Raw genomic sequence first — 10788 nt, forward strand, 5'->3', positions numbered from 1 at the left:
TCTACTGACCCAGAGTCAGATGGTCTCCTTTATCTACTGACCCAGAGTCAGATGGTCTCCTTTATCTACTGACCCAGAGTCAGATGGTCTCCTTATCTACTGACCCAGAGTCAGATGAGGTCCTTTATCTACTGACCCAGAGTCAGATGGTCTCTTTTATCTACTGACCCAGAGTCAGATGGTTCTCTTTATCTACTGACCCAGAGTCAGATGGTCTCCTTTATCTACTGGACCCAGAGTCAGATGGTTCTTTATCTACTGACCCATAGTCAGATGAGGCCCTTTATCTACTGACCCAGAGTCAGATGAGGCCCTTATCTACTGACCCAGAGTCAGATGAGGCTCTTTATCTACTGGACCCAGAGTCAGATGGTCTCCTTTATCTACTGACCCAGAGTCAGATGGGTCCTTTATCTACTGACCCAGAGTCAGATGAGGCTCCTTATCTAGAGTCAGATGAGGTCCCAGAGAGTCAGAGATGGTCTCCTTTATCTACTGACCCAGAGTCAGATGGTCTCTTTATCTACTGGACCCAGAGTCAGATGGTCTCCTTTATTTACTGACCCAGAGTCAGGTGGTCTCCTTATCTACTGACCCAGAGTCAGATGAGGCCCTTTATCTACTGGACCCAGAGTCAGATGAGGTCTCAGACCACTGGACCCAGAGTCAGATGAAGCCCCTTATCTACTGGGACCCAGAGCTGGGAGTTATGTTCTTTATCTACTGGACCCAGAGTCAGATGGTCTCTATCTACTGACCCAGAGTCAGATGGGCTCCTTTATCTACTGACCCAGAGTCATATGAGGCCCTTATCTACTGACCCAGAGTCAGATGGGCTTTTATCTACTGACCCAGAGTCAGATGGGGCTCTTTATCTACTGACCCAGAGTCAGATGGGGCCCCTTTATCTACTGACCCAGAGTCGATGAGTTTCTTTATCTACTGACCCAGAGTCAGATGAGGCTCCCTTATCTACTGACCCAGAGTCAGGTGGTCTCCTTTATCTACTGACCCAGAGATGGTCTCCTTTATCTACTGGGACCCAGAGTCAGATGAGGGGTCCTTTATCTACTGACCCAGAGTCAGGTGAGGCTCTTTATCTACTGACCCAGAGTCAGATGGTCTCCTTTCTCTACTGACCCAGAGTCAGATGAGGTCCTTGACCCAGAGTATCTACTGACCCAGAGTCAGATGAGGCCCTTTATCAGATACTGACCCAGAGTCAGATGGTCTCCTTATCTACTGACCCAGAGTCAGATGGTCTCCTTTATCTACTGACCCAGAGTCAGATGAGGTCCTTTATCTACCCAGAGTCAGATGGTCCCAGAGTCAGATGGTCTCCTTTATCTACTGACCCAGAGTCAGATGGTCTCCTTTATCTACTGACCCAGAGTCAGATGGTCTCCTTTATCTACTGACCCAGAGTCAGATGGTCTCCTTTATCTACTGACCCATAGTCAGATGAGGCCCTTTATCTACTGACCCAGAGTCAGATGAGGCCCTTTATCTACTGACCCAGATAGTCAGATGAGGCCCTTTATCTACTGACCCAGAGTCAGATGGTCTCCTTTATCTACTGACCCATAGTCAGATGAGGCCCTTTATCTACTGACCCAGAGTCAGATGAGGCCCTTTATCTACTGACCCAGAGTCAGATGGTCTCCTTATCTACTGACCCAGAGTCAGATGGGGGTCCTTTATCTAATTGACCCAGAGTCAGATGGTCTCCTTTATCTACTGACCCCAGAGTCAGATGAGGTCCGCTTATCTACTGACCCAGAGTCAGATGAGGCTCTTTATCTACTGACCAGATGGGGTCCTTTATCTACTGACCCAGAGTCAGATGAGGTCCTTTATCTACTGACCCAGAGTCAGATGAGGCCCTTTATCTACTGACCCAGAGTCAGATCAGATGGTCTCCTTTATCTACTGACCCAGAGTCAGATGGTCTCCTTTATCTACTGACCCCAGAGTCAGATGGTCTCCTTTATCTACTGACCCCAGATGGGCTCCCGATCTACTGACCCAGAGTCAGATGAGGCCCTTTATCTACTGACCCAGAGTCAGATGAGGGCCCTTTTATCTACTGACCCAGAGTCAGATGGTCCTTTATCTACTGACCCAGAGTCAGATGAGGCTCCTTTATCTACTGACCCAGAGCCAGATAATCAGAGATGGGCCCTTTATCTACTGACCCAGAGCTGGTCTCCTTTATCTACTGACCCAGAGTCAGATGGTCTCCTTTATCTACTGACCCAGAGTCAGATGAGTCTCCTTTATCTACTGACCCAGAGTCAGATGAGCCCCTTTATCTACTGACCCAAGAGATGAGGAATTTATCTACTGACCCAGAGTCAGATGGTCTCCTTTATCTACTGACCCAGAGTCAGATGAGGCCCTTATCTACTGACCCAGAGTCAGATGGTCTCCTTTTATCTACTGACCCAGAGTCAGATGGTCTCCTTTATCTACTGACCCAGAGTCAGATGGTCTCCTTTATCTACTGACCCAGAGTCAGATGGTCTCCTTTATCTACTGACCCAGAGTCAGATGGTCTCCTTTATCTACTGACCCAGAGTCAGATGGTCTCCTTTATCTACTGACCCAGAGTCAGATGGTCTCCTTTATCTACTGACCCAGAGTCAGATGGTCTCCTTTATCTACTGACCCAGAGTCAGATGGTCTCCTTTATCTACTGACCCAGAGTCAGATGAGGCCCTTTATCTACTGACCCAGAGTCAGATGAGGCCCTTTATCTACTGACCCAGAGTCAGATGGTCTCCTTTATCTACTGACCCAGAGTCAGATGGTCTCCCTTTATCTACTGACCCAGAGTCAGATGAGGCCCTTTATCTACTGACCCAGAGTCAGATGAGGTCCTTTATCTACTGACCCAGAGTCAGATGGTCTCCTTTATCTACTGACCCAGAGTCAGATGGTCTCCTTTATCTACTGACCCAGAGTCAGATGGTCTCCTTTATCTACTGACCCAGAGTCAGATGGTCTCCTTTATCTACTGACCCATAGTCAGATGAGGCCCTTTATCTACTGACCCAGAGTCAGATGAGGCCCTTTATCTACTGACCCAGTCAGTCAGATGATGGCCCTTTATCTACTGACCCAGAGTCAGATGGTCTCCTTTATCTACTGACCCAGAGTCAGATGGTCTCCTTTATCTACTGACCCAGAGTCAGATGGGGTCCTTTAGACCCAGAGTCAGATGGGGCCCTTTATCTACTGACCCAGAGTCAGATGAAGGCCCTTTATCTACTGACCCAGAGTCAGATGAGGCCCTTTATCTACTGACCCAGAGTCAGGTGGTCTCCTTTATCTACTGACCCAGTCAGATGGTCTCCTTTATCTACTGACCCAGAGTCAGATGAGGTCCTTTATCTACTGACCCAGAGTCAGGTGAGGCTCTTTATCTACTGACCCAGAGTCAGATGGGGTCCTTTCTCTACTGACCCAGAGTCAGATGAGGTCCTTTATCTACTGACCCAGAGTCAGATGAGGCCCTTTATCTACTGACCCAGAGTCAGATGGTCTCCTTTATCTACTGACCCAGAGTCAGATGGTCTCCTTTATCTACTGACCCAGAGTCAGATGAGGTCCTTTATCTACTGACCCAGAGTCAGATGGTCTCCTTTATCTACTGACCCAGAGTCAGATGGTCTCCTTTATCTACTGACCCAGAGTCAGATGGTCTCCTTTATCTACTGACCCAGGTCAGATGGTCTCCTTATCTACCCCATAGTCAGATGAGGCCCTTTATCTACTGACCCAGAGTCAGATGAGGCCCTTTATCTACTGACCCATAGTCAGATGAGGCCCTTTATCTACTGACCCAGAGTCAGATGGTCTCCTTTATCTACTGACCCATAGTCAGATGAGGCCCTTTATCTACTGACCCAGAGTCATATGAGGCCCTTTATCTACTGACCCAGAGTCAGATGGTCTCCTTTATCTACTGACCCAGAGTCAGATGGGGTCCTTTATCTACTGACCCAGAGTCAGATGGTCTACTGACTCAGGTGAAGTCTCCTTTATCTACTGACCCAGAGTCAGATGATCTACTGACCCAGTCAGATGAGGTCCTTTATCTACTGACCCAGAGTCAGGTGGGCTCTTTATCTACTGACCCAGAGTCAGATGGGGTCCTTTCTCTACTGACCCAGAGTCAGATGAGGGTCCTTTATCTACTGACCCAGAGTCAGATGGGCCTTTATCTACTGACCCAGAGTCAGATGGTCTCCTTTATCTACTGACCCAGAGTCAGATGGTCTCCTTTATCTACTGACCCAGAGTCAGATGGTCTCCTTTATCTACTGACCCAGTGTCAGATGGTCTCCTTTATCTACTGACCCAGAGTCAGATGAGGCCCTTTATCTACTGACCCAGAGTCAGATGAGGCCCTTTATCTACTGACCCAGAGTCAGATGGTCTCCCTTTATCTACTGACCCAGAGTCAGATGGGGCTCCTTTATCTACTGACCCAGAGTCAGATGAGGCCCTTTATCTACTGACCCAGAGTCAGATGGTCTCCTTTATCTACTGACCCAGAGTCAGATGGTCTCCTTATCTACTGACCCAGAGTCAGATGAGGTCCTTTATCTACTGACCCAGAGTCAGATGAGGCCCTTTATCTACTGACCCAGAGTCAGATGAGGCCCTTTATCTACTGACCCAGAGTCAGATGGTCTCCTTTATCTACTGACCCAGAGTCAGATGAGGCCCTTTATCTACTGACCCAGTCAGATGGTCTCCTTTATCTACTGACCCAGAGTCAGATGGTCTCCTTTATCTACTGACCCAGAGTCAGATGGTCTCCTTTATCTACTGACCCAGAGTCAGATGGTCTCCTTTATCTACTGACCCAGAGTCAGATGGTCTCCTTTATCTACTGACCCAGAGTCAGATGGTCTCCTTTATCTACTGACCCAGAGTCAGATGGTCTCCTTTATCTACTGACCCAGAGTCAGATGGTCTCCTTTATCTACTGACCCAGAGTCAGATGAGGCCCTTTATCTACTGACCCAGAGTCAGATGAGGCCCTTTATCTACTGACCCAGAGTCAGATGAGGCCCTTTATCTACTGACCCAGAGTCAGATGGTCTCCTTTATCTACTGACCCAGAGTCAGATGAGGTCCTTTATCTACTGACCCAGAGTCAGGTGAGGCCCTTTATCTACTGACCCAGAGTCAGATGAGGCCCTTTATCTACTGACCCAGAGTCAGATGGTCTCCTTTATCTACTGACCCAGAGTCAGATGGTCTCCTTTATCTACTGACCCAGAGTCAGATGGGCTCCTTTATCTACTGACCCAGAGTCAGATGGTCTCCTTTATCTACTGACCCAGAGTCAGATGGGCTCCTTTATCTACTGACCCAGAGTCAGATGAGTCTCCTTTATCTACTGACCCAGAGTCAGATGACCCAGAGTCCTTTATCTACTGACCCAGAGTCAGATGGGCTCCTTTATCTACTGACCCAGAGTCAGATGGGCTCCTTTATCTACTGACCCAGAGTCAGATGGGCTCCTTTATCTACTGACCCAGAGTCAGATGGGCTCCTTTATCTACTGACCCAGAGTCAGATGGGCTCCTTTATCTACTGACCCAGAGTCAGATGGTCTCCTGACCCAGAGTCAGATGGTCTCCTTTATCTACTGACCCAGAGTCAGATGGGGTCCTTTATCTACTGACCCAGAGTCAGATGGGCTCCTTTATCTACTGACCCAGAGTCAGATGGTCTCCTTTATCTACTGACCCATAGTCAGATGAGGCCCTTTATCTACTGACCCAGAGTCAGATGGTCTCCTTTATCTACTGACCCATAGTCAGATGAGGCCCTTTATCTACTGACCCAGAGTCATATGAGGCCCTTTATCTACTGACCCAGAGTCAGATGAGGCCCTTTATCTACTGACCCAGAGTCAGATGAGGTCCTTTATCTACTGACCCAGAGTCAGATGGTCTCCTTTATCTACTGACCCAGAGTCAGATGGTCTCCTTTATCTACTGACCCAGAGTCAGATGGTCTCCTTTATCTACTGACCCAGAGTCAGATGGTCTCCTTTATCTACTGACCCATAGTCAGATGAGGCCCTTTATCTACTGACCCAGAGTCAGATGAGGCCCTTTATCTACTGACCCATAGTCAGATGAGGCCCTTTATCTACTGACCCAGAGTCAGATGGTCTCCTTTATCTACTGACCCATAGTCAGATGAGGCCCTTTATCTACTGACCCAGAGTCATATGAGGCCCTTTATCTACTGACCCAGAGTCAGATGGTCTCCTTTATCTACTGACCCAGAGTCAGATGGGGTCCTTTATCTACTGACCCAGAGTCAGATGGGGCCCTTTATCTACTGACCCAGAGTCAGATGAAGCCCTTTATCTACTGACCCAGAGTCAGATGAGGCCCTTTATCTACTGACCCAGAGTCAGATGGTCTCCTTTATCTACTGACCCAGAGTCAGATGAGGTCCTTTATCTACTGACCCAGAGTCAGATGGTCTCCTTTATCTACTGACCCAGAGTCAGATGGGGTCCTTTCTCTACTGACCCAGAGTCAGATGAGGTCCTTTATCTACTGACCCAGAGTCAGATGAGGCCCTTTATCTACTGACCAGAGTCAGATGGTCTCCTTTATCTACTGACCCAGAGTCAGATGGTCTCCTTTATCTACTGACCCAGAGTCAGATGGTCTCCTTTATCTACTGACCCAGTGTCAGATGAGGCCCTTTATCTACTGACCCAGAGTCAGATGAGGCCCTTTATCTACTGACCCAGAGTCAGATGAGGCCCTTTATCTACTGACCCAGAGTCAGATGGTCTCCTTTATCTACTGACCCAGAGTCAGATGGGGCTCCTTTATCTACTGACCCAGAGTCAGATGGGCTCCTTTATCTACTGACCCAGAGTCAGATGGTCTCCTTTATCTACTGACCCAGAGTCAGATGGTCTCCTTTATCTACTGACCCAGAGTCAGATGGTCTCCTTTATCTACTGACCCAGAGTCAGATGAGGTCCTTTATCTACTGACCCAGAGTCAGATGAGGCCCTTTATCTACTGACCCAGAGTCAGATGAGGCCCTTTATCTACTGACCCAGAGTCAGATGGTCTCCTTTATCTACTGACCCAGAGTCAGATGAGGCCCTTTATCTACTGACCCAGAGTCAGATGGTCTCCTTTATCTACTGACCCAGAGTCAGATGGTCTCCTTTATCTACTGACCCAGAGTCAGATGGTCTCCTTTATCTACTGACCCAGAGTCAGATGGTCTCCTTTATCTACTGACCCAGAGTCAGATGGTCTCCTTTATCTACTGACCCAGAGTCAGATGGTCTCCTTTATCTACTGACCCAGAGTCAGATGGTCTCCTTTATCTACTGACCCAGAGTCAGATGGTCTCCTTTATCTACTGACCCAGAGTCAGATGAGGCCCTTTATCTACTGACCCAGAGTCAGATGAGGCCCTTTATCTACTGACCCAGAGTCAGATGAGGCCCTTTATCTACTGACCCAGAGTCAGATGGTCTCCTTTATCTACTGACCCAGAGTCAGATGAGGTCCTTTATCTACTGACCCAGAGTCAGGTGAGGCCCTTTATCTACTGACCCAGAGTCAGATGAGGCCCTTTATCTACTGACCCAGAGTCAGATGGTCTCCTTTATCTACTGACCCAGAGTCAGATGGTCTCCTTTATCTACTGACCCAGAGTCAGATGGTCTCCTTTATCTACTGACCCAGAGTCAGGTGGTCTCCTTTATCTACTGACCCAGAGTCAGATGAGGCCCTTTATCTACTGACCCAGAGTCAGATGAGGTCCTTTATCTACTGACCCAGAGTCAGATGAAGCCCCTTATCTACTGACCCAGAGTCAGATCGTCTCCTTTATCTACTGACCCAGAGTCAGATGAGGCTCCTTTATCTACTGACCCAGAGTCAGATGGGCTCCTTTATCTACTGACCCAGAGTCAGACGGTCTCCTTTATCTACTGACCCAGAGTCAGACGGTCTCCTTTATCTACTGACCCAGAGTCAGATGGGGTCCTTTATCTACTGACCCAGAGTCAGATGGGCTCCTTTATCTACTGACCCAGAGTCAGATGGTCTCCTTTATCTACTGACCCAGAGTCAGATGGTCTCCTTTATCTACTGACCCAGAGTCAGATGGGGTCCTTTATCTACTGACCCAGAGTCAGATGGGCTCCTTTATCTACTGACCCAGAGTCAGATGAGGCTCTTTATCTACTGACCCAGAGTCAGACGGCCTCCTTTATCTACTGACCCAGAGTCAGATGGTCTCCTTTATCTACTGACCCAGAGTCAGATGGTCTCCTTTATCTACTGACCCAGAGTCAGATGGGGTCCTTTATCTACTGACCCAGAGTCAGATGGTCTCCTTTATCTACTGACCCCCATGGTATCGTTTTGGTACAGTCTCCCCCATGGTATCGTTTTGGTACAGTCCCCCCCATGGTATCGTTTTGGTACAGTCCCCCCCATGGTATCGTTTTGGTACAGTCCCCCCCATGGTATCGTTTTGGTACAGTCTCCCCCATGGTATCATTTTGGTACAGTCTCCCCCCATGGTATCGTTTTGGTACAGTCTCCCCCATGGTATCGTTTTGGTACAGTCTCCCCCCATGGTATCGTTTTGGTACAGTCTCCCCCATGGTATCGTTTTGGTACAGTCCCCCCATGGTATCGTTTTGGTACAGTCTCCCCCATGGTATCGTTTTGGTACAGTCCCCCCCATGGTATCGTTTTGGTACAGTCCCCCCCATGGTATCGTGACAACACTTGTCTAAAAGCTTTGTGTGTGTGTGTGTGTCAGGGTCATCTCCATGGTCAGAAGATGCATGAAGCCAATCACCGAGCGGCGGCCCAGATCTTTGAGCGGGTCAACTCCTCCCTGCTGCCTCAGAACGTTCTAGACCTCCACGGTCTGCATGTCGACGAGGCCTTACTGCACCTGTCACAGGTGTTAGAGAGGAAGACCACAGGTACACCTAGCTAGACCTCCAGGCTGCGTGATGAAGAGGTGTTAGAGAGGAAGACCACAGGTACACCTAGCTAGACCTCCAGGCTGTGTGATGAAGAGGTGTTAGAGAGGAAGACCACAGGTACACCTCCAGGCTGTGTGATGAAGAGGTGTTAGAGAGGAAGACCACAGGTACATCTAGCTAGACCTCCAGGCTGTGTGATGAAGAGGTGTTAGAGAGGAAGACCACAGGTACATCTAGCTAGACCTCCAGGCTGCGTGATGAAGAGGTGTTAGAGAGGAAGACCACAGGTACACCTAGCTAGACCTCCAGGCTGTGTGATGAAGAGGTGTTAGAGAGGAAGACCACAGGTACACCTAGCTAGACCTCCAGGCTGTGTGATGAAGAGGTGTTAGAGAGGAAGACACCTAGCTAGACCACTGCGTGAGGTGTTAGAGAGAAGACACCATCTAGCTAGACCTCCAGGCTGCGTGATGAAGAGGTGTTAGAGAGGAAGACCACAGGTACACCTAGCTAGACTAGGCTGTGTGAGACCTCAGGCTGGCGTGATGAAGAGGAGTTAGAGAGGAAGACCACAGGTACACCTAGCTAGACCTCCAGGCTGTGTGATGAAGAGGTGTTAGAGAGGAAGACCACAGGTACACCTAGCTAGACCTCCAGGCTGTGTGATGAAGAGGTGTTAGAGAGGAAGACCACAGGTACACCTAGCTAGACCTCCAGGCTGTGTGATGAAGAGGTGTTAGAGAGGAAGACCACAGGTACACCTAGCTAGACCTCCAGGCTGCGTGATGAAGAGGTGTTAGAGAGGAAGACCACAGGTACACCTAGCTAGACCTCCAGGCTGTGTGATGAAGAGGTGTTAGAGAGGAAGACCACAGGTACACCTAGCTAGACCTCCAGGCTGTGTGATGAAGAGGAGTTAGAGAGGAAAACCACAGGTACATCTAGCTAGACCTCCAGGCTGCGTGATGAAGAGGTGTTAGAGAGGAAGACCACAGGTCCACCTAGCTAGACCTCCAGGCTGCGTGATGAAGAGGTGTTAGAGAGGAAGACCACAGGTACACCTAGCTAGACCTCCAGGCTGTGTGATGAAGAGGAGTTAGAGAGGAAAACCACAGGTACATCTAGCTAGACCTCCAGGCTGCGTGATGAAGAGGTGTTAGAGAGGAAAACCACAGGTACATCTAGCTAGACCTCCAGGCTGCGTGATGAAGAGGTGTTAGAGAGGAAGACCACAGGTCCACCTAGCTAGACCTCCAGGCTGTGTGATGAAGAGGTGTTAGAGAGGAAGACCACAGGTCCACCTAGCTAGACCTCCAGGCTGTGTGATGAAGAGGTGTTAGAGAGGAAGACCACAGGTACACCTAGCTAGACCCCCAGGCTGTGTGATGAAGAGGTGTTAGAGAGGAAGACCACAGGTACACCTAGCTAGACCTCCAGGCTGCGTGATGAAGAGGAGTTAGAGAGGAAGACCACAGGTACACCTAGCTAGACCTCCAGGCTGCGTGATGAAGAGGAGTTAGAGAGGAAGACCACAGAGAGTTTTGTTTCCTAAACGTGACCACATGTTCTCCTCCTTTCCCTCTCTGTGTGTGTGTGTGTGTGTGTGTGTGTGTGTGTATAGAGTGTCAGCAGGGTGTGTGTAGGTCTCAGCTGTCAGTTATAACAGGAAGAGGGAACCACAGCCAGGGAGGAGTGGCTCGTATCCGTCCTGCTGTCATAGACTACCTCAACACACAGGGCTACAGGTACACACACTGGGCTACAGGTACACA

The 10788-nt window shown here is 49.1% G+C and overlaps 1 protein-coding gene and 1 long non-coding RNA gene across 2 annotated transcripts in view; both read left to right on the plus strand.

Moving 5' to 3' along the window:
* LOC135561670 (uncharacterized) overlaps positions 1 to 10788 on the plus strand; it is a 126652-nt gene that overhangs the window by 112635 nt on the left and 3229 nt on the right. The window lies entirely within an intron of this gene.
* LOC135561658 (uncharacterized) overlaps positions 1 to 10788 on the plus strand; it is a 73027-nt gene that overhangs the window by 59010 nt on the left and 3229 nt on the right. Inside the window, 2 exon segments of the mRNA XM_065003391.1 lie at positions 8845 to 9013; positions 10638 to 10761. Coding sequence (XP_064859463.1) covers positions 8845 to 9013; positions 10638 to 10761 — 293 coding nt within the window.

Source organism: Oncorhynchus nerka, linkage group LG18 (genome assembly GCF_034236695.1).
Source record: "Oncorhynchus nerka isolate Pitt River linkage group LG18, Oner_Uvic_2.0, whole genome shotgun sequence".
Taxonomy (NCBI): Eukaryota; Metazoa; Chordata; class Actinopteri; order Salmoniformes; family Salmonidae; genus Oncorhynchus; species Oncorhynchus nerka.